A 27272-nucleotide genomic window follows, 5' to 3' on the forward strand; every position below is an offset into this window, starting at 1 on the left:
GGCAGCTAGGTGGCGCAGTGGATAGAGCACCGACCCTGGAGTCAGGAGGACCTGAGTTCAAATCCGGCCTCAGACACTTAACACTTACTAGCTGGGTGACCCTGGGCAAGTCACTTAACCCCCATTGCCTCACTAAAAAAATAAATAAATAAAAGGTTAAACAACCAGCCCAGGGTCACACAGCAGGGAGCTTCCAAGGCAACCCCAAGTTCAGGGTGTTATCCTCCGTGAGCCATTATTCAAAGACTGCCCATAGCAGGGAGCTCACTACCTCCCTAGGCAGCCCTGGCCCCTCCTGGACACTCTGCCTGTGGTCCCTGGCTCTTCCCCTGGGGCCAGGCTAAGTCTGTTCACACTCTCACATAGCAGCCCCAGCTCACCGCCCACCCTGAGCCTCTCTTTCCTCTCCAGAAGTCCCCACCACAGTGGGGTGCCCAGAACTGACCCCAGTCCAGCGGTGGCCGAGCTGGCACAGGACAGCAGGGCCTGTCAGAGTGGCCTCACCTTGCGGAGCATGTCCTGGTTATACTCATGGATCTCCGTCATGGCATCCAGTGTTGGGTTGTTGGCCAAGAGTCCTCCATCAAGGAAGCGCCCGATGGGGCGGAAGTAGGTGGGGGCCGCCCCACTGCTGCGGGCTGCCCTCCACACCAGCTGGTCTGGGGGAGAAAGGGGAGCCAGCCCCAGGTGAGGCCTGCGCCGAGACCTCGGGGCTCAGGAGTGTGTGCATGTGCACGTGTGTACATGCGTGCGGGCGTGTGTGTGTGTGTGTGTGTGTGTGTGTGTGTGTGTGTGTGTTGGGGGAGGAGGCTGTGGACTGTGAGCAGGTAGGTGGGTGCCTGAGTGACCTTTTCCAGATGAGGGGTCTGACGGAGGTTCCAGGAAAGGAGAGCGGTGCCCAAGGACTCCAGCAGGCAATAGCCTGGTGGCTTCCTTTACTGGTCAGAGGCAGAGCTGAGGCCATGCTGGGGGTCACCCGGGCAGGGTCGGGGCTGCCCCTCTCCCCTCTCTCTTCCCAACTGGGCCTTCATTTACCTTGAGGCTGGGTGAGGGGGGGCAAGTTGGGATTCTGTGCAAAGCGTGGTTCATTTCTGGTCTCGGGGGCATCGTAATTGCGGAAGAGGTGAAGCTCAGCAGGCTGGCGGTCAGACAGGGTCCCCGTCAACATGACCCTGGGGGCAGGAGCCACGCAGCCCGTTCAGTGCGAGCACAGGCTGTACACCCTGGGAAGACTCTCCTTCCCTCCCATCCTTCCCCTCTGGCCTCGGCCCAGCTGAAAGATCCTTCCCATGGGAGCTCCCAAGGCAGCAGTGACCCAACTACACCAGTCAGTATGGTGGCAAGTTTTCATGTATGGGACTGGAGAATGTCAGAGCTGGGAGAACAGGGATGATAGAGCTGGGAGGGAGCCTAGAACTAAAAGGAGCCTTAGAACAAGGAAATGTCAGGGCTGGGAGGGGCCGGAGAACAAGGGATGGCATAGCTGGAAGGGGCCGGAGAACAGGGGATGGCAGAGCTGGGAGGGGCCGGAGAACAGGGGATGGCAGAGCTGGGAGGGGCCGGAGAACAGGGGATGGCAGAGCTGGGAGGGGCCGGAGAACAGGGGATGGCAGAGCTGGGAGGGGCTGGAGAACAGGGGATGGCAGAGCTGGGAGGCCTTAAAAGAACTCAGCTGCCCAAAGTTGTCTGTCTTTCCCACCAGACTGGAAGCTTCCCAGCATTCTCTCTGGCCCGGTGTCCAGTGCAGCCTCACAGTAAATGTGCTGCTGGAGGGACTTCCTGGCCCAGACAGACCCACACGCTCCCCTCTGGCTTCCCTCCCTGGCCCCCAAGTTCTTCGGTTGAAGCTCGGGCTGTGGCTCTGAACTGAACCCCATCTAGGGGGGGCCCTGAGGGGCTTCAGAGAGGGCCCCAGGCTTCCCACAACTGAGGCAGCCCAAGCCCAGCTCCCAGCTCGCCTGTGGCCCCCACAGAGACCAAGCTGCCTGGCTGAATTCCACAACTGAAAAGTGGCCTCAGGCACCCACGGAAAGGCCTCTATTGATGTCACAGGGAGGAGCCTTTGAGGCCAACCAGCCACACCACAGGTTCTGAGCTGAAGGGACCTTGAAGGTCACTGAGTGTTTGTTACCTGTGTGACCCTCATCAAGTCACCTCTTGGGCCTCAGTTCTCTCACCAGTAAAAGGGGAGGGGGTGGCCCAGATGGGCTCTGAGGTCACTTCCAGCTTTGGAGCCGGGACCTCCAGGGCGGGGTTGGGGGCGTACAGTAGATAAAGAGCTGCGTCTGCAGTCAGGAAGGTCTGAGTTCAAATCCAGCCTCAGACACTGACTACTATGGGACCCTGCCTTGGTTTTCTCAGCTATAAAATGGGATGATAACAGCACCTCCCTCTTGGAGCTGTTGTGGGGACCAAATGAGGTACCATTTGCAGAGTGCTGAGCACAGAGGTGGCGCACAGTAGGTGCTCAAAAATACATGTTCCCCTTTGTTATTTTCTAGTGCAGGGTCAAGCCCTGAGTCCCTGGAATGCCAGGGGAAGCCGGGGGATTCTGGGTGATCACACATGCTGCCAATCTTGCCACAGAGGAGATGAAAGCCCCAGGCCTGGTCTAGCCTGGCCCAGACACAAGGCCAGCCAAGGTGCTGGGGCCCAGCCTGGGAGGGGCTCAGGCCTCCCCCGCCCTCCCTCCCCCCAGCGGGGGGTGGTGCTAACTTGGGTCTCTTGATGTCTGTCATCTTGGTGTGCTCCCCGAATTCCCTCTTCAGGAACTCCTCCAGTGGGGCTGACTCATAAGGCCTGGAGCCGCGGAACACCTCGTCCTTCATGCGGAAGTACAGGCCACGCATGTAGGCCATGGACTTACCTAGGAAGAAAGGTGCAGGGGGTCAGCAGCCGCCTCCTGGCCAGGCTGAGATGAGCCCAGCTCCGAGAGATGGGCAGGGCCACCATTGGGGCATCCTCCTTCCCGGTGAGAGGCCACGTGGCAAGGGCAGGAAGCCCTGGCTCTGGGCCCACCTTGGCAGCTCCCTCCCCCCTTCTGTGGGCCTGCACGGGCTGAGTTCCCTCTGTCAGCCGTGGTCAGAGCCCCCCTCTCCCGGAGTCTCTGCAGCCCCGGGGCCTGGCACTCTGCCCTGGCTACAGAAGGGGCTTCTCGGTGCCCCTGGAGTTGTTGGCTGCTGGCCCCCGCTGGGCTTGCTTCCTGCACCACCCCGAGGAGCCCGGGGTCAGAGCCCAGCCCCGCTCACCGTGCTGGATGGCCAGAGCCAGGATCCCGCCCGTGCTGGTCCCAGCCACCCAGTCGAAGAGATCCTTGGTGGGGATGCCCGCGGCTTTCTCGATGGCCATGAGCAGCTGGATGAGAACGAGGCCCTTCACTCCGCCTCCGTCCAGACAGAGCAGGTGGTCGTGGCTTGAGGGGAGAAGATGGACATAGGGGAGGCTGAGGCCACAGCACACAGTAGGATGACAGACGGGAAGGGCAGGGGGAGCAGAGAGCCAGGAGATGGTCAAAGGGGCCCAAAGATCTGAGTTCAAACCCAGCCTCAGACATTTCCTCGCTGTGTAAACCTGGACCGTTCACAGCAAGTGTGACCGAGTGGGCAAGCTCATTAGCCGGCCAGTCCTCAGTGGGAGGAGGAGACAAGGGCAGACTGGGACCTGTGCTGGAGGAGCAGCCCCCATCCACAAGAACTCACAGCCAAGGAAGTAGTGTGTGTGTGGGGGGGTGATTGACAGATAGAAACGAGAAGAACAGCAGCAAAGGTTAATGGGGCAGGAGAGAAGGGGACCAGGGGAGAGAGGAGCCCTCAGGGAGCCTGAGGAGTGGGAGGGGCTAAGGGGGCAGGGACCTGACTTATTCTCCCCCCAAACTCCAACCATCCTCAAGATTAAGTCTAGGCTATCAGCCCCAGCCTAGGCGTGGCTCTGACCTGCCCGCCTGGGCCTGCCCACCCTTCCTCCCTGGTCCTATACAACCCGACAGATCCTCGGCCTGGGGCCTGTGCTGAGGAAGCAGAGAGGCCTGACTGGCTCACCCAGCCCCAGGCCCCCATTTTACAGGTGGGCACAGGGAGTCTACGGAAATGGGGGGACCCAATTCCTCTCCCTTATATGGGGCTAGACTCAGGGCTGCTCGAGGAGGGAGCGGGGCAGGACAGAGCCAGGCTAGCCCGTCACCCTGCCCCACACTCACGTTCTCCGCTCGTCCCTCATGGAGCTCAGGATGAAGTTGGGCTTCCGGGACCGAGAAAGGTGGACGAAGTCCTGCAGCTCTGGGAGGGCACAAAGGGGCAGAGGTCAGGGGTCGGAAGGCAGGGTGCCTGTGGCTCTTAGGGGCCACTTGGGCTGTGTGGGCCTGAAGCTCCCCATCTACAGAATGAGGGGACTGATCTCTGTGAGCCCTCTGGCTGCAGGAGCTGAGCCATCCAGGAGGGGCAGGCAGCGCTCTACAAACATGTGAGGGCTGAACCGAGCAGGCCTGGAAAGGCGCCCCCTGCCCACCCCCATCCACCTCCCACCTCCCATGCAAGGTCTTGGACTCAAGGGATTCTGAGCTGGCAGAGGCCTCAGACGTGGGAGAGTCCACAGGATTCTGGGTTCAGAGCCAGGCACGACCTTTGGGGCCATCAAGGGCAAACCCTGCATTTTACAGATTAGCAAACTGAGGACCAGAGAGGCTCAGTAATGTGCCCAGAGTCATGCAGCGAAGTCTTGAATGAGGATCGGAACCCAGGTCTTTCTGACTTGCAAGATCAGGTCCCTGAGCCCCAGGCCAGCGATGCCCCTCAAAGCACAAAGATGGGCAGAGACTCAAGAAACAAGCTTTTCTGACTGGCCACTGGCCTACACTGGGCCCTACTCCTGGCTCGGTGCACCTTTCCTCAAGCCCCTCTGTCTGTGGGCCTCCAAGCGACTGTGTGGTTTTTCCTCTGTCTCCCCACTGCTGACTGTGTACATTTTTTGGTGTGGATCCAGATTTAATTAGTGTGGAGAACTCCCAGTATGGAAAACCCCATAGTATCACCTCAGATGTGTAACAGCCTGAGGCAGCACTAAAACCTGGCACTTCATGTGCCCAGTGGGACCCCAAGGGGGGCTCGAGGCTGGGCCCCCAAGGGGGGATTCACTGCTCAACTCCCAAATCTTCCTATTATGGGGGCAGCTAGGTGGTGCAGTGGATAAAGCACCGGCCCTGGATTCAGGAAGACCTGAGTCAAATCTGGCCTCAGCCACTTGACAGTTACCAGCTGTGTGACCCTGGGCAAGTCACTTAACCCTCATTGCACTCCCCCCCCCAAAAAAATCTTCCTATTGTTTGGGGAGGACAGAGCAAGACAGAAGCTCCCCCCAGCTCAGGCCTGGCTCATTCTCACATTTCTACTATGCCTCCCCTGCCCCACAAAGGCTGCTCTGGAGCAATGGGCCCCCTCCGGAGGGGCAGCTGGATAGCAGAGAGCATCCTCCCTGCCTCTTGGGGACCACTGTCTGGGGGCCTTGGTCATACTGTCCTCAGTATCTTAGTCTTCCTTCATTTGCCTCTTGGGCCCAGACCTGACTCCACTCATTTCCCACTTGACAGGAGCAGTAAAGCCCAGACCAGAGCCCTAGAGCATCAGGGGGTGCCTTCAGCAGTGCCCTATGGGTGCAGCCAGCAGCACCAGCTCCTCAGCGCGGCTCACTTAGCAACCCCAGCACACGACAGCACCAGCTTGCTTGCTGTCCCCAGCAAGCCCTGTGCCCAGAAGCGCTTGTGAGAACACAGGAGGTAGGCTCATTTACCCTGGCCTCTGAGCACCTGGAGAAGGGAGGTATAGCTCAGAAGAACCCGGGGGGCTGGGGATGTGTGAGGAAGAGGGAAAGGAGGGAGGAGGAGGGGAGGGGGAGGAAGGAGAGGAAACAGAGGGGGAGGAGGGAGAGAAGGGAGAGGAAGGAGGACAGAAGAGGGTGGAGAAGGGAAGAGGGAGGGGAAGGGGAGGAGGGAGAGGAAAGAGGGAGGGGTTGGAGGGAGAGGAGGACAGGGATGGCTGAGAACCCAGAGCACAGGATTCCAAGCTGGAAGGGAGCTTAGATCTAGGCCAACACCTTCATTTTACAGAGCTGGAAACTAAGGCCCAGAGGAGTTAAGAGACTTGCTCAAGGTCACGGGAAGCAAGAACAGAGTCAAAATTTCAAAATGGCTGCTCTGACTCCAAATTTAGCAGAACGAAAGAACAAGGGAGGGACATATGTGTGTGTAGGAGAGAGAGAGGAAGAAAGAGAGAGGAGGAGAAAGGAGGAGAGAGAAGGGGAAAGGGAGAGGAATAGAGAAAGAAAGAGGGAGAGGAGGGGAGAGAAGGAAAGAGAAAGAAGGGAGGGAGGAAGGGGGAGGGAGGGGGAGAGAGAGAGAGAGAGAGAGAGAGAGAGAGAGAGAGAGAGAGAGAGAGAGAGAGAGAGAGAGAGAGAGAGAGAGAGAGAAGGTGCAGGTGCTAGAGCTGATCCCGGGACATAACTGGGCTTCCCAGCTCTCTAGGCCCAGGATGTTACCGGTCTGCCGCTGGGCCCCAGACCCCTCTGGGGGCGGGGTGACCATCCAGCCTGGCTTTAGTGGCTGCCTGTGAAACCAAGAGACAAAAAAGGGTGTGTGGGGGCAGTTCTAGGCAGGGCTTGAAGGAGGAGATGAGATGGACTTGTGACTGTGGCCCCCCGCCCCCCATTCCTGCAGGCCTGCACCCACTGACTCCTGGGTTCATCTCAGTACATGCCTCTGCCTGGGGCTCTCAGCTCTGGCCCATCCTCCTGCTAGGGCAGGCCGAATGGGCCAAGTCCCTCAAGGGCTCTTAGACTGAGCTAGAACCAGGGATGTCAAATAGAACTGGAAGAGACTTAGTTGGGCCTCCTCCTTTTATAGAAAGTGAGGCTCCCGGGCAGGGAAGGGTTGGGCCCAGACAGCACCGAAGGCAAACAACTCGAGGCTTTGGAAGTCAGCCCTGTGACTGTGACCCTGCACCGCCACAGGCCCAGATCCCTCCCTACAGAGGCTGCCAGTGGCAGGGGCCCCCGAGTTATCATCAGAATATCCCAAAGGAAAGAGAACATCCCAACAAGAAGCCGAGGGGAGCTCGGCCGGGGCAGCCACTGGCCCTCAGGCGTTGCTGGGCCTTTGTCCTCCCTCTGCTTCTGCTGCTAATAGCCAAGGAAGAAGGACCTTGGGGGCCACCAGCACTGCCCCTTCTTGCTGGTCAACCCCAGAGCCGTCCTGACACTCAAACCTTGTGAGAAGCTGCCAGGAAATCTCGTGCCCTGTGACCATCAGGCCTGGGCACCCCATCCTGAGGGGCACTCGGCCCTGGGTCTCCAAAGACGTCGCCCCCTGTGAGGCTGGGGGCCCAGAAGACGCCCAGGAGGGGGTCTTTCCAGCTGAGAAGCCGCTGGGTCCTCCTGCCTTAGGCTGGCTGGCTCTGGAATTGCCGGGAGAAGGTGCAGAGCAGGAAAGAAGAGGAGAGGGAGGAGCGGAGGGGGGCAAAGGCCTACCGATCTCACGCAGGGGCATCCGCGGGGGCGTCGCTCTGTCCTGGGAGGAGGTGGAAGGCTGGGAGAGCTCCAGGGGTGCGCCGGGGGCCGTGAGGTGGTCAGCTCCAATGGTTTTCAGCAGAGCCAAGAGCGAATTCCTGGTGACGACTGCTCAAGGTGCAGGGTGGGGAGGGTGAGTGGGGTCAGAGAGAGCCAGCAAGGGGGGAGCTCATCCCACACCATTCCCCTCCCCAGTTCCTGGCCTCCTGGCTTCGTGGGGCAAGGGAGAACCAGGCTGGCCTGCCCCATCGGCATCACAGGCTGCCTTGGGACCCCTAGCCTGAAGGGCCGGGCCATGGGAGCTGCCTGAGAAGGTCTTGGGGGCCAGGGGCAGAACAATGGGTAACCTTCTTCCCCCAGTCAGTCTCTCTAGGAAGGTCACCCCTTCCCTCAAGCTGAGAGACAGAGCAAAGAGATGACCTGTGACCCCCAGGCTCCCTCCTCCTGCCAGAGTCAGAAGGGTTAACTCACAAGGCTCTCAGGGGAGGGGAGGTGGGCAGTGTTCATCTGTCTGCCCCATTTTACAGATGAGGAAAGTGGAGGCCATGCCACAAAAAGGGAGGAACCAAACACTCTCTCCCCCCCTTTCTTTTTCTGTCTCTGTCTCTGTCTGTCTCTATCACACACACACACACACACACACACACACACACACACACACACACACACACACACACACACATACTCTCTCTCTGTCTCTCCCAAGTTCCTATCCCAAGTCACCCTGAATCCTCTGGGGCCAAGGCCACTCTCTGACCCGTTTGTCACAAGTCCTACTTTTCACTTGGAATCTTGCCCATATCATGTACAGGGTGGAGGGAGAAGTGGGCACAGTGGGTGTGATGAGTATGGTTGTGGCGTGTTTGTGGCCCTGGGGTCATTCCCCAAATCCCTGAGAAGTCCCCAGTGGGTCAGAAGCTACAGAAAGGGTAAGTCCCTGGGAACAGGACTAGGGGGAGCCATGGCGGGGGGTGGGGGGGGGAGAGATTCCCTAGGACACTCCTCCATGTTGGATTGACTTGTTTTACTCCATGCTTTTGGGCTGACGGATGGACTTCTGCACCTGCCCCCTCCCCCCTTAGAAAGGAAGCCCCTCCTCGGGGCAGGGGCTGCTTTTGCTTTTCTGTGTCCCCGACACTTAGCAGAGTGCCTGGCACACAGTAGGTGCCTAATCAGTGCTTGCTGAGGGAGCCTGAGGGTGAGGTAGTAGCTGGGGAAACACGGTTGGTTGGGGCCCCCTGCCCGAGGAGAGGTTTTCTGGGGAGCCCCACAGGCCACAGTCAGGGGTGGTTCAGGGAGCGCCCTCGTCCTCCTCCTCTTGGGTGAGGAGCACCCACCTTTGTGAACCCTTGATGCAATCATGGCAGGAGTCTCTCCAAAGTCATTGGGGGTGTCGACCTCGGCACCAAACACAATGAGGGCTTTGATCATCTCGATGTTGTCTTTCTGTAAGGAAGGGAGAAAGTGGTAAAGCTTCTCAAACCCCAGGCTCAGGATGAAGCACTGGAGGACTCCTGTGGTGTTGTAATGACCATCCATAAAACGAGGGGGCTGGGCTGGACAACCTCTGGAGTTCTCCCCAGCCTCACAGTCAGGCCCTAGGACTCTGAGGCCCTTTCTAGCTCAAACACCCTGGACACATCCCATCCGGCTCAATGCTCACATCAGCATTTCAGCCAGGAGCCTGCCCCAGGGGGTGAGGACCATCTTTAAAAATCATTTCTTCCACATTTGGGGTCTGATCCTTCAATTCTCGCTGTCTGAGACTGAGATGAAAAAAGCCTGAATTTGTCTTTTTCAAACCCATTATGGCTTCATAGACTTCAGTCCCATGTCTTCTTACGATCCCCAGCCCTCATTGCACCAGGCCCTGCCTGGCCCAGAGTGACCCTACTGACAAAAAGCTGGCCCTGGGAAGCGGGGCGCCCATTTTACAGATGAAGAAGAGTGTCCGAGAGGCTCAAGGGGCCTTGCCCACGATCCCCTAGCTAGCAGGGCAGAGCCGAGACCCAGAGCAGCTTCCTCCAGACTGAATGCTCAGCGCCAGCTTGGATGGCTGGTCAGTTGACTCCTCAATGAGGACTGGCCTGAGGGAAAGGTGGGGAGCCTCACCATCATGGCCAGATGCAGCGGTGTGTTGCTGTGCTCTCCGCGGGCCCCGGCGTTGGCGCCGTAGGTCAGCATCACCATGACGCAGTCAAAGCGGTCCCGCGTCACGGCGATGTGCAAGGCCGTGTCCCCTGAGTTGCTCACCATGTTCACATCACAGCCCCGGTTCAGCAGCAGCCGAGCCATCTGCAAGGAGAGAGGGAGTGGTGGGTGGGGCCGCCCGACAGCTGCCTGCCAGGCACCTTCCTTGCTCCGTGTTCTGGGATGCTAAGCTCTCGGCCCTTGGACGCCCTCATGAGGACAGCAGCCCACTCAAGAACAGCGGGATCTTCCAATTCACTGCCCTGCTGCTCCCCTACCGGGCAGCCCAAACACCTGCCCCACTCCCCCTGCCAAGGGGCACAAAACTCCATCAGGAGAAAGGGATGCTGGGCACGTGCCCAGTCTAGACAATCAGAGAGAGACAACGGGGCTCTGAGGAGTCTTGTCCTGGGAGCCGGCCCCGTCCCCATCCTTAACCAGCCCCTCTAAACCCACACCCCGCTGGGAGCCTTCTGGCCGAGCACACCTCCAGCCCCTCTCCTCCCTCTCCCTGCCCCCGGTCCCGCCCACCTCTGCGTTCTTGGCCCAGTGGAGGGGGCTGCCTCCATATCGGGGGTCCTTGCTCTGGATCTGGCTGTTGTCCATGTTGATGATCACCTCAGCACACCTTGGGAGAAAGAGGCCCCCAGGAGGGGAGGAAGGGGGTTGGAGAGTGGGCGCAGCCTGGGCTCTGCAGGATCTCCTGTGGCTCCAGCAGGCCCAGCCGTGACCCCTGTAGTCCTGAGCTGGTGGGACCGGGGAGGGATTAATGGGAGATACTTCATAAACGTGACTATTTACAAATGTGCATCATTTCATGCCAGAAAATTCTGGTTCCCGCTGCACTACAGTAAAAGCTCACAGCCTCCAGAAGGCAGAAGGACGGGCACACCCAGGAACAGACAGTTCTCCAACCCTGCCCTAGGCACATGGATGCCTTGTCCCAAGTCTGTGCCGGTCCCACCCCCGCACCCTGCCCTCCTGGCAAAAACCCCAACCCAGGGAAGGACAAGGCTCCGTCCTCAGGTCAGCGGGCACTGAGGTGGTAACAGGATCCATGCTCAAGGCTTCCCGGGCAAAGGGAAAGGGAACAAGGACTTATTAAGCACCTACTACACACCAGGTACGTGCTCTACAAAGATTTCATTGCATCTGTACAGCCTTGGGAGCCAGGTGCTATTACAGTCCCCACTTTACGGATGAGGAACCTGAGGTGGACACAGGCCCAGAGTCACACAACTAAGCTGGATTTGAACTCAAGTCTTCCTGACTCCTCAACCTTCCAAGCTCATCTGAAGTCCTATTGCTTCCAACATGCCCTTCCAAGAAGCCTGGTCAATCCTGACTTACTGTGCATGCTCTAAGCAGCAGATTTTTTTTTTCTATGTGATTAACTACTTTCTGTGTCCTGTCACTCACTGTTCTGTTATTTTGTGTATTAACATTTCTGGTCCAGGCCTCACCCCACATGCTCAGAATCACTGCACTGGGGGGAACCTTACAGATCGTCCCATCCAATCAGGTGCTCAATGAAGGAATCCCCTCTGTCCAGCCTCTGTCTGAAAACCTCTGGGGACTGAGAACTCTGTGTGCAACATTGGGCGAGCCCCTTTCCTCCTCTGGGGCTCAGTATCCCCCTCTGTACAATGAAGGGGTTGCATTAGATGACCCCCTATGTCCCTTCCAGGTCCAGACCATCTGCCTTCTGAAGCAGCTCATTCCACACTGGGCACTTCTACAGATGCCCCACAGCACCTCGCAATAGGCAGGCATGCTCGAGAAAGGTGCCCAATAAACGCCTGTTCCAGATTAGAGACAGTATGTTATAACAAAGAGCTGAGCAGGACCTTCTGCAACTTATTCCCAAGATCCTAGCCCTGGAGATGAGGAAACTGAGGTACACAGAGGTGAAGGGATTTGCCCAAGGTCACATAGGCAGTAAAACTTGCAGGCAGGATTTGAACCCAGGTCCTATGACTCTCTAGTCAGTTCTGTTCCTGGTCCTATGTGCCCCAGGACAAGTCACTTCCCCTCTCTGATAGTCAGTTTCCTCAATGGTCAAAGGAAAGTCATCTTGGTCCCATCTCCCTCTCAGGGTTGTTCTGAGGAAAGGGCTTTGTAAGCCCCCAGGTGCTGCATCATGTCTGGGAGGCTCGGTCTCCTCAGCCAGACAATGAGGATAATGCATCCTTGCCCCCCCGGGGGACTGGGGGAAACATGTCTCAGAGACTCGGGGGCCCGATGGAAGCGTGAGGGGCTGTGGTCCTGATGCTACAGCGTCTGGTTCCGGCCAGCAGGGGCCCCGGGCGTGCCACCCATCCTTACCCGCGCTGGCAGAATTTCATGGCTGTGTGGATGGCGTAGCCGTGCTGACCCACGACGTTGCAGCGGGCATTACACAGCAGCAGCACGCGGACCATGTCCGGCTTGCCCAGCTGACAGGCCAGGTGTAGCGGCGTCTGGCCGTGGTTGCTGACGTGGTTCAGGCCGGCCGATGGGTTCTTTCCCAGGAGCTGGAGACGGCCGAGGATCAGCCAGGGCACAGCCGGCGAACAGAGGAGACAAAGACCCAAAGGCTGTCATCAAGGCCCATCCCGTACTCATCTCCCACCCCGGCCCCCAGCTGCCAGTCTGCCCGTCTTTATCTAGGCTTTGTGTAGGGCAAAAAGAGGCCCAGGAAGGAGAAGGAAGTTAGGGAAGCTATAGAGCAGCAAGAAAAGCCTTGGGCTGGCAATCTAGATGGCACCGGTTTGAGTTCTGGTGTGACTTCACCCCTCTTAGCCTCAGGTTCCTCACTAAAACGGGGACCTTGCAGTAGACACATTAGCGGATGGTGTGTGTGTTGGGAGTGGAAGGAGTAATGTGCTTTGCAAAGTCCTAAGTAAATGGGAGCATTTATGAATTCCTCATCCCCATCAGGCCGCTGGCTGGGGGACTTCAAACACAACAGTGCTGTGTGCTAAGGAGCTGTGCCAGTGAGAGGAAATCCAGGACCCAGGACAGGAAGCACGGTAGAGGGCACCGTCACTGATGTGCGCTGGAGACCACCTAGACAGGAGGCGGCCGTGGATGACGATCTCGGGAGAGCGAGAATAGACTTGGCACAGAAGCCAGAGTATGGGAATGATGGGAAATTCCCAACATCCAGGTCTTTGCAGCGAATCTTGACTTTGCTTGACTTGCCTTCTGGATAATTTCATCCTTTGAAAGGCAAAAGAACCAACAAGAAGAAATTTTCATCTAAATCTGATTCCTACCATCAAGCTTTGGAGCTGGTGACAGAGAAGATTTCAAAGGGCTCAGAGGTAGGAGAGAAAGACAAAAATTCTACACAAGTCAGACCAAGACTAAGAGGGAGAGAAAGTGCTCAAGAATGAACTCCTGAACACACTGGAAAACAATTCTGATGAGAAAGAACAAGAGGATTTGTCCAAAGAGACTGATGTGGTCACAGAGGAATCTCACCAACTCCCCAGGATTTTAAAAAGCCAAACACAAGATGGAAGCAAAAGTGGGTAATGGAGGATGATGACAAAGATCTGGCATTGTCCCATAAGAATGAGGTGAGACAGGGGCAGCTAGATGGCACAGTGGATAAAGCACCAGCCCTGGATTCAGGAGGAGCTGAGTTCAAATCTGGCCTCAGATACTTGACACTTACTAGCTGTGTTACCCTGGGCAAGTCACTTAACCCTCATTACCCTGACAAACAAACAAAAACAAGAATGAGCTAAGGCCAGGAGGGAAACAAAGTCCACAAAAAGGTTGGCTGAAGTCTTCCTGGAGAAAAGAGAGGACTCGACAAGGAGACAGAAGCATTTGCTTCATTTCAGGATGGGCTTGGGATGATGGCAACTGATGACAGAGCGAAGGCAAAACTGCTCAAGTCTTTGCTTTCTTTTCCAAAGAGAACAAACAATCTTTGGACTGCAGAGGACTGAACAAATATGACTAATGAGGAAGCAATAGCCAAGATAAAGAATAGTAATAAACGATTATCAAGCTCCCTTGGACAAGTGCAAGTCTCTCGGCCCAAGGGAAAAAACATTTGCTTAAGAATAAAAGAATTGAGATGCCATCAATGATCCTTGAAGGGAGAAAAGGAAATGAAGAACAACGAATGCATGGATGGACAGATGGATGGATGGGTGGGTGGATGGATGGATGGATGGATGGATACTGTCCTGATTGCCAAAACAAAGGAGAAAATAGGGTCCACAAACTATTGGCCAGAGGGCTTGATTTCTATTCTAGGAAAAATGCCATAATGAAATCATTAATTAAAGGGATGGTAGATAAACAACTAGAAAAGGAAGCAGTGATTCCAAAGGGCCAGGAGGACTTCATCCTTCCCCTTTATGGATGCATTAGCAGACCAGTAGATAAAGGGAGCCCAATAGACAGAGTTTATCTAAATTCTGGCAAAACATATGCTAAGTTTCACAGAGAGATGTGGGCTACACAGTGGGACAGGATGTTTAGGTGAATCCGAAATTGGGTGAATGGCTGCAAACAGAAGAGTCTCCATGAATTCGATGTCAGTTTGGAAAGGGGTCTCCAGTGAGTTGGTTCGGTTTTTTCCCTGCTTGGCCTCAGGCCAGACATAGGACCAAAGCTGAAGAGAGGCACATTTTTGTTCCATCATAAGAAGAAACTTCTTGACAAGACAGGAGCTGTCTCAAAGTGGAATCGGTCTGCCTCAGTCAGTAGTGATTTCCCCATCCTGCTCTAAGATTCTCCAATTCTAACAGTAGAAATAACAGACATTATGTAGCCATTACGGTTTGCCAAGGTCTTCATACAAATGCCCCTAGGGAGTCTTCTCCAAATTAAACACACCTACTTAGTTTAGAAGTTCTCCATGTGACCCTCCACCAGTCCCTTTGCCCACCTCGAATGGGCTATAGGCCCTTAATCCTTCTCAGGATCTTGTGAACTGCCCCACCTTTGCCTTCCCGCCTCGGTTCACACCCTCTATCCCCAATGGTTCTTGTCCATATCCACTCAATAACCCTCCATCATGGATTCATCCAATATATCCAAGGCCTTCCTTCCATTAGGCCTTCTGTGGACATCGGTATCAACGGAGCGCCTGAATGCCCCTGTGGCCTGCTTACTCTTCTAGTCCTACCTGGCTCCACCTGTGCCCTTGTCATCAGCGGCTCCCTGAGCCCCTGGGGGGCTGCGCTGCCCTTGGGTCACCCTGACTTCTGAGTCTCTGGGGCTGCTGCTGTCCCATAATTCATAATTCACTGGCAAAAGAATGCAGGTGCTGAAAAAATGGCCTTTCCTCCACCTCCCCAGGCCTTTCTCTGGGCAGCCTGTCAGCACATAAGCACCAGTGGTCTTGGTGTTCCCTCTGCCTGGGGTCATCCCAAGCACTTCAGGGCAAGATGACCCAATGTCCCAGGAAGCCTTTGTTCAGCTCTCCAAGAAGCTGTGAGCCACCCTTGCACTCAACTGTGACTTCCTTCTGTTGTCCGTGGCTCAGCTCCTCTGTAGTAGGCCAACTGGTTGGTCATTAGACCAAGTACCCTGACAGTATACTAAGAGTTTAACTGATGAAAACAGAGGGTCTAAAACTTCCAAGTCCCCTCTGCCCTCCTCTCCCCCTCTACCAAAGCCACTGTAGGAGCAGAAAGAGGCCAAAGAAGGCTGGAGGTCACTTAAACATTTTGTACCCTGGCCAAAGAGTTCAGGACTCCCAGCTCAACTCTCTCTGGCCACCTGCCTTGATCACCTCCAGATGAGCCTGCCTGAGGCTCACCCTCCTCACTGCTGGGTCCCTGAGGGGAGGAGGGGGCCCAGTCCATGGGGCTCACTTCACTCCAACCCAATTCTCTTTCTTCTCTGCTCTGCTCCACTTCCCCCAAGCCCCTTCCTGTGGGGCAGCCTTTATGTTCATCCTCCCTGATGAGAACACAGGCTCTCTGAGAGTAGGGACTGACTTGTTACCCTGGTTTTGTATCTCCTGCTCAGCAGAGTGCCTGGCACATAGTAGGTACTAACTAATAGTAGCACCATGGAGGTGCCTGGCACATAGTAGGTACTTAGCAAATGCTCTGACTCTCCTTCTCTTCCTCCAGCCTGTCCTGGCTACTAGCCGAGCCCCTCTCTCGTTAGGATGGCACAATGAACAGTGAGGCCATAACCTCCCTCCCTCTAGAAGGGGGGTTTCTACTAATGCAGCCTATAACAGACTTGTCTACACTGCTGTCCCAACGCTGATACAAATTTAGCTTCTGGCCAACTTAAAAACACATGAATGGCTAATGGTGGGATCTTCTTCAGGCCTATATTTGGCCAACTGATGTCAAGAACCTCAGTGAGGGACCCTCCATCTATCTCTGCTTGGTTTCAGCTTGTTAACTGTTCCGCTGTCATTCCATGCTTTTAATGCTGATTCTGTCAGCAGATCAGGTAGTGACCTCTTCCTGTCATCTGCCTCCCCCTCCCTGCCTTATCTCTGGCTCAGACTTGCTGGGATTCAGCGGTGCTCAGTGAACTGAGCAGACCACAGGGATCTGTGCTCACCCATCTGTCTCACTGGCTCCACTCTGACCTAGAAGCAGGGGATGGACAAGATGGTATCGTGAATATCCTTCCAGGCCCATGAGTGTGAGCTTGATTTTTTCTGACACGCACACGTCTTCTATGTCTACATGTGTGTATATACTGCCCCCCCCCCCCATGATTTTACGGATACAGAGAGCACCCCGTGAAGGCATCCCCTCCCCCATTAGTACAGCAGCTTTTGCTCACTTACCTTTTTTTGTTTTTTTTTAAAGTGAGACCATTGGGGTTAAGTGACTTGCCTAAGGTCACACAGCCAGTAAGTGTGTGTTAAGTGTCTGAGGCTGGATTTGAACTCAGGTCCTCCTGACTCCAGGGCCGGTGCTCTATCCACTGCGCCACCTCGCTGCCCCCGCACTTACCTTCTTAGAGACTGACTGACTCCTCACTGCCCGGGGCCTGATTTGGAATCACCTTGTTAGATGTGACTTGAGGTTCAAGGCTGGCTTACAAATAACTGCCCAAAGTTTATCAGCCCCTTTGCCCCTTTTCCTCTAGAAGGTTCCAAGGGACGACGATGAAAGAGAGGGGCATTTTTTATAGTTTTCCTGGCATAAACACTGACCAGACAACCAGGGGCAGACACCCCACACTGGTTTAGAAGGCCAGCAGAACTGCCACATTTCTTCTCAGGGCTGGTATGGCTGAGGGGAGGCCTAGGGAATCACACACTGATCTGGGCACCCTAAGAATGAGGCACAGGGTTGGGAAGGAGAGGTCTGAGACCCAGGACCCTCTACCTGACGCTGCCCACCTCTACTCCCCACCCCGTTCCTCTCTCACCTGCAGCACCTGCGGATTGTCCCCCTGCACAGCATAATGGAAGGCGGTCTCCCCGTTGTTGTCTGTGACATCCATACGGGCGTGGCAATACTGGACTAACTCCACCAAGCTCTCCCCATCACCCTTTCGGCACGCCAGGTGCAAGGGGGTGCACCCCTCCTCATTCTCTGTGCTGTTGGCACAACTGCAGAAGAGCCCAGGGAGGGGTGTGAATGGGCATGGTGGGAAGAATGGGCAGAGACAAGACAACCTCAGGCCTAATGAAGTGTCTGCTGGCCTTGGGGTCAACCGGGAGACTTTTTTAATGCTCCAGGTCAATTGTCTTAGAAAAACACAAAGCTTCGATTCGAAATTTTTTTTCAGGGCAATGAGGGTCAAGTGACTTGCCCAAGGTCACACAGCTAGTTAAGTGTCAAGTGTCTGAGGTTGGATTTGAATTCAGGTCCTCCTGAATCCAAGGCCAGTGCTTTATCCACTGTGCCACCTAGCTGCCTCTCGATTCTAAATTTTTAACAGATTTTTCATTTTGGGGTGGGGGGGCAAGGCAATGAGGGTTAAGTGACTTGTCCAGCATCACACAGCTAGTAAGTGTCAAGTGTCTGAGGCCGGATTTGAACTCAGGTCCTCCTGAATCCAGGGCTGGTGTTCTATCCACTGCACCACCTAGCTGCCCCAACAGATTTTTTTAAAACCTAAGTTTGGATCGCAATTTGCTTTACCCAAATATCAGCTTCTCACTCTCAGTTCATAGAAGCACTGACTGAGTTGGGAAGGACCTCAGAAGGCATTTAGGTCTCCCCCCTCCCCACCGCCCCCAAAATCCTCTCTACAACACCCCCTCCAAGTGGTCTTTGGGTATCTGGTTGGAGACCTCCCTTGAGGGGCTGCTGGGGGGAGGGGGCAGAATGCTTTGTGAGCCTTAAAGTGACACCACTGAGGGAGGGGAGGGTCATGGTACTGAAGAGCCTCCCTCCCCTCATTCCTTCCTTCCTCCCGAGGCACCCCAGGACACCTCTAAACGGGAGGGTTTCCTTAGGTTGAGATGAAGGGGGCAGCTAGGTGGCGCAGTGGATAAAGCACCAGCCCTGGATTCAGAAGGACCTGAGTTCAAATGCGGCCTCAGACACTTAACATTTACTAGTTGTGTGACCCTGGGCAAGTCACTTAACCCCAATTGCCTCACTAAAAAAAAAGAAAGAAAGAAAAGAGATAAAGTCAGCCTCTTTGCACTTCCCCCTCCCCTGTGGGACCAAGCAGGACAATTTCCAGCCCTCTTCCTCAGGACTGACCTCTCAGTGCTAAAAAGTGGTCATCATAATTTCACCTGCTCCTTCCCTGTCCGCTGGAGGCTCCCCATGCCCCCCCCCAATCTGGGGCTTCTCTTTTCAAGGCCAAACAATCAGTGTTGTTTGTTTGAGGCTTTGGTGCGTGGTTCAGCTCAAGTCATGGGAGGGACAGCCCAGAGCTAAGCTGATCTGCCATCTTGGTCAGGTAGGGGACTAGGATTCCTTTGGGAATGCCTTCCTTTCCCCGGCTCTGCAGGGCGGTGTAGACAAGTCTGGAACATCTCCTATGGGGTGGAGTAGGAAGCATTCCAGATGTTTCTAACCTTCAGTCCCTTCCCCACAGACTCTCGGGGTCTCAGGTTCAGACCATCGTGAGTCCCTTCCCGCCTCCTTACCTGACGACTCGAGTGTGGTGAAAACATTCCCGGATCCCCAGCTCCACAGCCACGTGGGCCATGGACCAGCTGGGGTGGCTTCGGATGCAGTCTGTCAGCTGCTGCAGGATGTCCACTTGCAACACCCGGGCTGAACTCTCATAAAAGGGTGGCAGCACTGAGGAAAACTGCTGAAAGTTCACCATAGCCTCGGGCTCCGTCTCCAGCTGGAAGAGCCTGGGATGCAGAGACAGAAAAAAAGGATGAAGGAGCCCAGTCCCTCCCACCGCACCTGTCACCCCCTCAACCCCCTCCCAGCCTGGGGCGTAGGGGATAGAAGATCCTGCCTCTGACCTATCCTGGCCCTATGAGCTTGGCCAGGTTACTCTGGGCAGCACTGAGACTACAAACTACAGAGAAGGGCTAGTCTGCATCGTAGAGGGGCGTCCCTCACCTGAAGTCCCCAATACTAATCACAGGTTGAGTTGCTCGTTTTCTAGAAACAAAGACATCTGTTCTCTGCCCAGGAAAGCCTCCCAAGATCCATCAAACCTGAACCCCACGGCCCACTCAGAACAATATGGGTGGGAACAAGTGGTTGATCACACCAGCAAGGACCAAAAAAAGCATCGCCGAGGATGACGAGGCTCTCAGTCCCGAGCCCCACCGTCACAGGCCTGTGGTGGCCCATGTATCCCCACAGCCATTTCCAGGAAGAAAGAAAGATACCGATTTGGAAAGTAGCAAATGGTGTAGGAGACGGCTTTGTATGTCTGAATCGCGACCTCAAGAAGAATGATGATGATGAGGGACGAAGAACCCCCAACAAGGGCAGGAAAAACATGTGGGTCTGCAGTCTTATGAGTCTGTTAAAGGGGGCCTATAGTTGAAAAAGGAGGGAAAGGGGGGAAATGCCCATGGAGATCTTGGTACAGCAGAGGAAATACAGTAGGGGAGAGAAACTGACAGTCCACAGCACCCAAATCCAAGATGAAAGCCAGAAACAAAGCCCTGGCCTCAGACACTACACACAAATAAACAGAAAGAAGGCTACAAATCCTGGGGGCAGCTAGGTGGCGCAGTAGATAAAGCACCAGCCCTGGATTCAGGAGTACCTGAGTTCAAATCCGACCTCAGACACTTGACACTTGCTGGCTGTGTGACCCTGGGCAAGTCACTTAACCCCCACTGCCCCGCCAAAAAAAGAAAAAAAAGGCTAGAAATCCTAATGCAAGGAGGCACAGCTGACTTCATAAATACAACTGAGGCTGGGGTGGGGTTCTGGGCCAGGCCTAACTGGGGCCAATCCAGGGATTCAGGTTTGGGGTTGAATGCAGTGAGGTCTTCATGAACCATAAAAAGCAATAAAAACAACTGTATTTTTGATGAGATTAACGAAGGCACAATTCCTAATGAAATTCACATAAACCCCATTGCTCTCCATCTCAACATTCACTACAGAACCAGGAATTCCACTAAAACTCCTCCAGAGGCCCACTCTGCCTTTCGTGTCTCAGGGGCTGTCATTCGGTCCGATTTCCTACACCATCCCCCCACAGGACGGCAAGGATGACCTGCCTGGCCCCTCCAAGAGAGACCAGCCCAGGAGGCAGGAAACGGTGGGACTCACACCCCAAAGGCAGCCCAGGAAGACTTCATTCAAAGCAGCAGAGGAATAGCACATATCCAGCAGACATTCCTGGATGACTGAGGGAAGAAACCCAGTCGGGAACCCTTGGGGAAGGTCTCTGAGGAAGTGTGGAGGCCAGAAAGGGCCCGACTGACTCCATTTTGAACCATCCTTCATTTCAGTGTAAAATGAGCAGTCACATCTTCCCCCACTGACCCCATTTGTGGGTTTGCCCGGCCAGGACAGCCAGCCATGGTAGCCGACAAAGCAGCCTCTCATTTCCTGCCAGCTGTACCCCTCCGGCCCCTGGCCTGGGCACCTTCTGCCTCTTTTTGGCTTCCTTTCCTGTGATGTCCCTACATTAGATCGTAAGCTCCCTGAGGGCAGACTTAGCACAGTGTCTGGTATATAGTAGGTGCTTAATAAATGTTGATGGCCTCTGTCCCACCCTGAAAGGCCACAAGCCCAGACTAACAGCCCAACTTTTTTTTTTCTTCCCACACTATCTAGATAGGAAATTGTAATCAGAGCTCAGCTGGATGACAGAGGAATGATGTCAGTCGAGTGACCTCTCCCTGCCATGGCCTGTGATAAGAACAAAGTTCCACTCTCTGATTTAATTTTTTTTGTAGGGCAATGAGGGTTAAGTGACTTGCCCAAGGTCACACAGCTAGTAAGTGTCAAGTGTCTGAGGCCGGATTTGAACTCAGGTCCTCCTGAAACCAGGGTCAGTGCTTATCCACTGTGCCCCCTCTCTCTGATTTGTACCCCACATTTGCCAAATAGAAGAAAGAGAAACAACATTGAGGCAGTCGGGGAATACTGAATAGAGCCCTGGACTTGGAGGCCAGAAAGACTTGAGTTCAAATCCTGTCACCGATAACTCTGGGCAAGTCCCTTTACCTTCTGCCTCAGGTTTCTCATCTGTAGAATGGGAATAATAGCACTGCCTTCCCAGGAGTATTGTGAGGATGAAATGAGAGAACACGTGCTGTGCCATGAACCCCAGCTATTATCAGGGCTGTTGAGACAGGGAAGACCCATAGAGTCCCCCTAGACAAAAGGAGAAACTAGATAAGGTCTCCCTGCCTTGTCTGTCCAAATGCCGACATCATTTTCCTGCAGCACAGGCCTGACAAGACTGCCTCACTGAAGAACCTTCCGTGGCTCTCTATTGCCTCTAGCAGAAAACACAAACTATTCCGGTTATCATTCAAGGCCCTTCCTGTACTAACTCTAACCTAAAAATATTTTCTTGATCTTTTTCTTTTAACATGATGAGAGTAATAATTACTAGGATTTCTATAGGGCTTGAAGGCTTCCAAAGCCTTTTACATGTATTACCTTGTTTGATCCTCATACCCATCTCCCCACCTCATGAGGGAGATGCTGTTTTCTCCATTTTACAGATAAGGAAACTGAGGCAGGGAGAGATTAAGTGCCTTGCCCCGGGTCTGAGTCAGGATTTGAACTCGGGTTCTCCTGACTCCCCGATGAGTCCTCTATTTACTGAAGTCCCACCCTGCCACAGCCTCACTCTCTAACTCCCTCTTCAGTCTGGCTGGTCTGTAGCAGACCCCTACAACCACACTGCTCTGGAAAGGCCCCGGGATAACTCAGGGGAGAGGGTCCTTATCTCTTCTCAAATTCCTCCCGTGCCTCAATGTGACCATATGGCAGCGACTGGGCTCCAGAAGCACAACCTCTGGCTGGAAAGTCTTTGAACAAAGCACAGCTGGTGCTAAGCACCAGCAGGCAGCCAGAGATGTCCGCTAAACTGTCCATTAAGGCCCAGGAGGCTTCCCATCAGCCTGCTCTGGAGAGCAGCGACTGCACCTACAAAACCAGAGATTCTGAAACGCCGACAAGGAGAGGATGACGAAGCTCTTTGGGGTCCATTTACTCATTCCCACTTTCCTTTGCACCCCTCTGCCATGCCACCATCAGGCAGGAAGAAGTGTTCTTATACACCGGCGGTGTGTGTGAGCTAGAGGGGCAAGCTCGTCAGTCTGCTCTGAGAGGCTGAGGAAGGAGCAGAATGAAGAAGCCGCATGGATCTAGGGCATCCTCCCCAGGCAGGAATCCCGACTGTGTCCTGTGGCCTTGCTTTCATCAGTATCGATACTATGAACTCTCAGAACACCCAACATGCAAACCAGGGAACAAGAAAAGATGGAAAAGATCTGGGCTTTGAGCTGACTGCAAGTTCAGTGGAGGATGAGACAGAGTAGTCACAGGGCCACTTTGTCTCCCACTTCATCCCAATCTCACAACTTCCTCCTGTTCTCCAATTCAAACAGCTGGGAGGCTAACATGCCTCTTGCAGATACCTTCCAGAACCTGGGAGAGCCAGGGCTATCTCCACTCTAAACAGCAGCTCAGATTCAGCCAGGGGCGACGGAAGTCTTCGGTCAGCCTCTGATCTGGGGAGGAGATGGGTTCCCAAGATCCCTAGGAACACGATGCTTTTTGATCACAGAAACATTTTAAATGATAGTTAGGGATAGGTGGAATGGCTCCATACTTCAGAAACCTTCTGGGTTGGGTGGGTCAGTCTAGAAATCCAACCAGGAAAATCCATTCTTCCCCAACCACTACCACTGATGCAGACCAGCAGGTCAGTCCTAAATCAAGACACTGGCTCAGTTGGCCCTGTGGTCAGCTAAGACTTCCACAGCTTTTCAGTATGAACACACAGGACACCCCTGTTTGTAAACTGGGGACTGTTGTGCATAGGCCAAGTGTGAGTTGCTGCTGCTGCTACCACTGCCCCAAAAGGGAGCTCACTGAGGCAGGCCATGTGGACTGGACATGGGATTTCACAGCTATGGGGCACTCCCAGAAGAGGAACTCCCTTTACCAGTGCAGGTAGCCAACCCTTTCTTGGAAACCTGGAGTCTCAGAGAGTTGTCTACTGTGCCGAGATAGGAAGGGGCTTGCCCAGAGGCATCTGACACCTGGGACGCTTCCCAAGGAATGAACAGGCCCTGTCCACTCTCCCCTATTGTCTCTTATTCAACCATCTGTCTTGGGAAAGCTCCTATGAAAGACCCCTCCCCATTTGTTAGCGGGCCTCTTAAAATGAAGTATCCCCAACAGATTCAGTAGTGGCAGTGGCAGTGGTAGTAGTGGTGGTAGTGGTAGTAGCGGTGGTGGTGGTAGAAGGAGGAGGAGGAGGAGGGAAGTAGTAGTAAGTAGTAGTGGTAGTTAGCACTAGGTAGTACTAGTAGTAGCAGCAGCAGCTGCTGCCATTTATATAGGACCTACTATGTGCCAAGCTCTGTGCTGAGTTCTTTACAAATATCTCACTTTATCCTCAAAATAACCCTGCAAGGCAGATGCTATTATTACTTCCATTTTACAGATGAGGAAACTGAGGCAGACAGAGGTAAGCAACTTGCATGGAGTCATACAGCTAGAAAGTGCCAGAGGCCAAATTTGAACTCAGAACTTCCTGCCTTCAGGCTTGGTGCTCCACCCACTACACTACCCACCTCAGGGGAGGGAGTCTTCCCTCTGGCCTCTACCCAACTCAGACACATACATGTATGGCAACCACGGCCCTCTGGGAGCTGTCAGAAAAGGAAATGGGGCCAGACTGGTACAATCAGTTCCTGACCAAGTCATGCTAGTTTTCTGGGAGCGACAACCACTTCTCTCATAAGTCACCCCTTTGACAACATGTTTGAGACTTTCCCCCCAGGGATGGAAGTCCTATTTCGACTCCTAGTAAATCGATGTCTACATCATATCATGTGGTTTTCTAATGATGATGTCAATTTTAGATGTAGACAGTGACTCAAAGAGCGGGTAAGGGAATGGCCCAGACTCGCAGGGCTACTAGTATATGTCAGAACTGGAAGGAAATGTGGGGTATGGATGACGTAAGGAGGAATTCCTCTGTGCTTGCCAGTGTGTGGTGGGGCTCAGGATGGGGCAGCCTGGTGCACCTCGGCAGGGCTACGCCGACCTGATCCATCGGGCTCTGATTCTGCCCACTGGGCAAAGGGCCCATGGGCCATCAGCTCCAGGCCTTGGTCTTGATCGCCTGCCAACACCTTCCTTGGCAGTCCCAGGAAGAATGCTGCTGCCCCCAATGTGACCAAAGCACCATTCCACGGAACCTGGATGGATTGTGCACGAGGGATTACATGTGCACACACTGTCTCCCCAACACAAGAACAAAGGCTCTTTGTGGGCAGGCCCTCTTTCCACTTTGTCTTTGCATGCACAGGGTTGTTCAGTTGTGTCTGACTCCTTGTGATCTCATTTGGGGTTTTCTTGGCGAAGAGACTCATTTTACAGATGAGAAAACTGAGGCAAAGAGGGTGAAGTGACTTGCCCAAGGTCAGTCACCCAGGAAGTGTCTGAGGCCAAATCTGAATTTAGGAAGATGAGTCTTCCTCGCCAGGTCTGGCGCCCCCTCCACTATAGTGCCACCTCGCTGCCCTTGGCACAGGGTTGTTGTTGCTGCTGCTGCTGTTTATCCTTCATGTGCAAAGAGGACCATGACTACAGGAAGGTGATGCCTTGATTTGAAAGTGAACGGGACTGAAGGGAGGCAGGGCTATGCAGTCGCCAGCCTCACTCTCTCCTCTAGAGCCACTTGGGTCCAGTAGCAAGATAGAGACCAAGATGACTGGAGACGGTCCCAGTTGCAGTGAGAGACCTTGGCCTTCCGAAGCTCAGGTCTTTCCCAGGTCTGAGTTTGTCTGAAGCAACATGCATTCAGTGATTAAGGCTAAGTAAGAAATGAGGCCAAGAAATGGACTCTTTTACTTAGTCAAAAAAAAAAATCAGTCTGAGAGGGGAAGATCCTCAGAGTTTCCAGACAAAACAGAAATAATTGCTATTTACACCCACTCTGAGCCATCAAAACCCAAACAATGATCAGGTGAGGCTTGGCCTGGGAGCTATTGTGGCCAATCAGTGAAAGCCAGAGTCATTTGGGTGTAAGGAATAGTTTTTTTAAATGATAGACTAGGGGGAGCTAGGTGGTACAGTGGATAAAGCACCGGCCCTGGATTCAGGAGGACCTGAGTTCAAATCCGGCCTCAGACACTTGACACTTACTAGCTGTGTGACCCTGGGCAAGTCACTTAACCCCCATTGCCCCGCAAAAAACAAACAAATAAATGATAGATGAAGGGGCAGCTAGGTGGTGCAGTGGATAAAGCACCGGCCCTGGATTCAGGAGGACCTGAGTTCAAATCCGGCCTCAGACACTTGACGCTTACTAGCTGTGTGACCCTAGGCAAGTCACTTAACCCCAATTGCACCACCAAAAAACAAACAAAAAAAGAAGTTAGATGTGACAGATGTTTGGAGAAAACTGAATTGGAGCAGAAAAAATGATAGACTAAATAAGTAGGGAAGAGGAAAAAAGAGAAATCTAGCCCGTAAACCCTAAGATATCTTGTGAGGTTTCAGTGATCGCAATTTATATTCCTTTGGACAGAGTACTTACAGGTAAGGGTATGATTCCCTATGTGGACAGAGGGAGGGGAAGGAAGGAAGGAAGGAAGGAAGGAAGGAAGGAAGGAAGGAAGGAAGGAAGGAAGGAAGGAAGGAAGGAAGGAAGGAAGGAAGGAAGGAAGGAAGGGAGGGAGGAAGGAAAGAAGGGAGGGAGGAAGGAAAGAAGGGAGGGAGGAAGGAAGAAAAGAAGGAAGGGACGGAGGAAGGGAGAAAGGAAAGAAGGAAATAGCAGCATTGCCTGACTGGAACTGGCTAGCTGGGTCCCCAGTGGGGCAGCTACTACTACTTACCGATTTGTTTTTCCTTCATTCTTTTTTTTTTTTTGGTGAGGCAATTGGGGTTAAGTGACTTGCCCAGGGTCACACAGCTAGTAAGTGTTAAGTGTCTGAGGCTGGATTTGAACTCAGGTCCTTCTGAATCCAAGGCCAGTGCTCTATCCACTGCGCCACCTAGCTGCCCCTGTTCTTCATTCTTGAAGAGGACCATGACATCAGGAAGGTGATGTCTTGACTTGCAAGTGAACTGGCCTTAAATGAGGCCGGGCTGTACAGTCACTAGCTTCACTCTCTCTTCTGGAGCCATCTGGGTCCAGTGTAGGATATAGATCAGGACACCTGGAGACGGCCCCCCCCACAAAGAGGAAATGAGCAAGGAAACATTGAGAGTTTACGGCATCATACTAAAGGTCCTTTCAGTGCTAGGGCAGCACCTGGGGAGAAGCAGGCCCCAAAGTACCACGTGGTCACCAGAAGCAGGAAGGATACCGCTGAGCATGCTCTATGGAGGGAAGGGTGATCTGTCTCCCAGGCTTCCGCTGTCCTCACTATCATCACTTCCCCACCGCCGCTCCCTCTTGGCTGTCACCCACACTTCCCAAGATGGCCTTTCACTTCTCAAAACGATAAGGACTGGTACATTGGTTACTTCCTCGTGTCTCAGGGTAGGCCCCCAGTACTCCAGAAGGGCCTATCACACAGCTCCGGCTGGTCGTCTCTCCTTCCAGGCTGGAAGGTCATTGAAGGCAGGAATTCTCTCCCCATAACTCTGCCTGGAACATGCCCCACTCCCACAGAGGCGCCTAACACCCATGTGCGGCATCCATCAGGCTGTACTTCGATGGGATGTCATCGAGGTGCTGTCTGGTCTTATCAAACAGAAGTCAATTATTAATTCATGTCAGGAACAAGAATACTGGCATTATCATAATGCAAATAGCCCCAGCCCAAGGCCCGGGCTTCAGGAACCAAGGTTCCTTAGCCATCTGCTATCATCTTGCGGGCCCCAGCCCTGCTCACATCAAGGCTGTCCCTAGGCCTCCACCTCAGATAAGAGAAAATACCAAGGCTTTTCTTCTCCTGTTGCCACACCCCCATAATTCACATTCAAAAGGGAGGCCAGAGACCCTTCACA

At 54.0% G+C, this 27272-nt stretch overlaps 1 protein-coding gene across 4 annotated transcripts in view; it reads right to left on the bottom strand.

Moving 5' to 3' along the window:
- PLA2G6 (phospholipase A2 group VI) overlaps nt 1-27272 on the bottom strand; it is a 47582-nt gene that overhangs the window by 2063 nt on the left and 18247 nt on the right. For 3 of the 4 annotated variants that reach the window (XM_043966741.1, XM_043966742.1, XM_043966740.1), the window contains exons 3-14: nt 18779-18994; nt 17098-17281; nt 12067-12254; nt 10273-10369; nt 9664-9846; nt 8889-8997; nt 7513-7659; nt 4196-4274; nt 3249-3412; nt 2716-2866; nt 1036-1172; nt 505-659 (exon numbers count right to left, since the gene is read on the bottom strand). In XM_043966741.1, the coding sequence (XP_043822676.1) occupies nt 505-659; nt 1036-1172; nt 2716-2866; nt 3249-3412; nt 4196-4274; nt 7513-7659; nt 8889-8997; nt 9664-9846; nt 10273-10369; nt 12067-12254; nt 17098-17281; nt 18779-18994 (1810 nt within the window). Of the gene's footprint in view, nt 1-504; nt 660-1035; nt 1173-2715; nt 2867-3248; nt 3413-4195; nt 4275-7512; nt 7660-8888; nt 8998-9663; nt 9847-10272; nt 10370-12066; nt 12255-17097; nt 17282-18778; nt 18995-22717; nt 22739-27272 lie in introns of those variants that run through there. The other variant, XM_043966743.1, reaches the window with a different exon arrangement.

Source organism: Dromiciops gliroides, chromosome 5, assembly GCF_019393635.1.
Source record: "Dromiciops gliroides isolate mDroGli1 chromosome 5, mDroGli1.pri, whole genome shotgun sequence".
In the NCBI taxonomy this organism is placed as follows: Eukaryota; Metazoa; Chordata; class Mammalia; order Microbiotheria; family Microbiotheriidae; genus Dromiciops; species Dromiciops gliroides.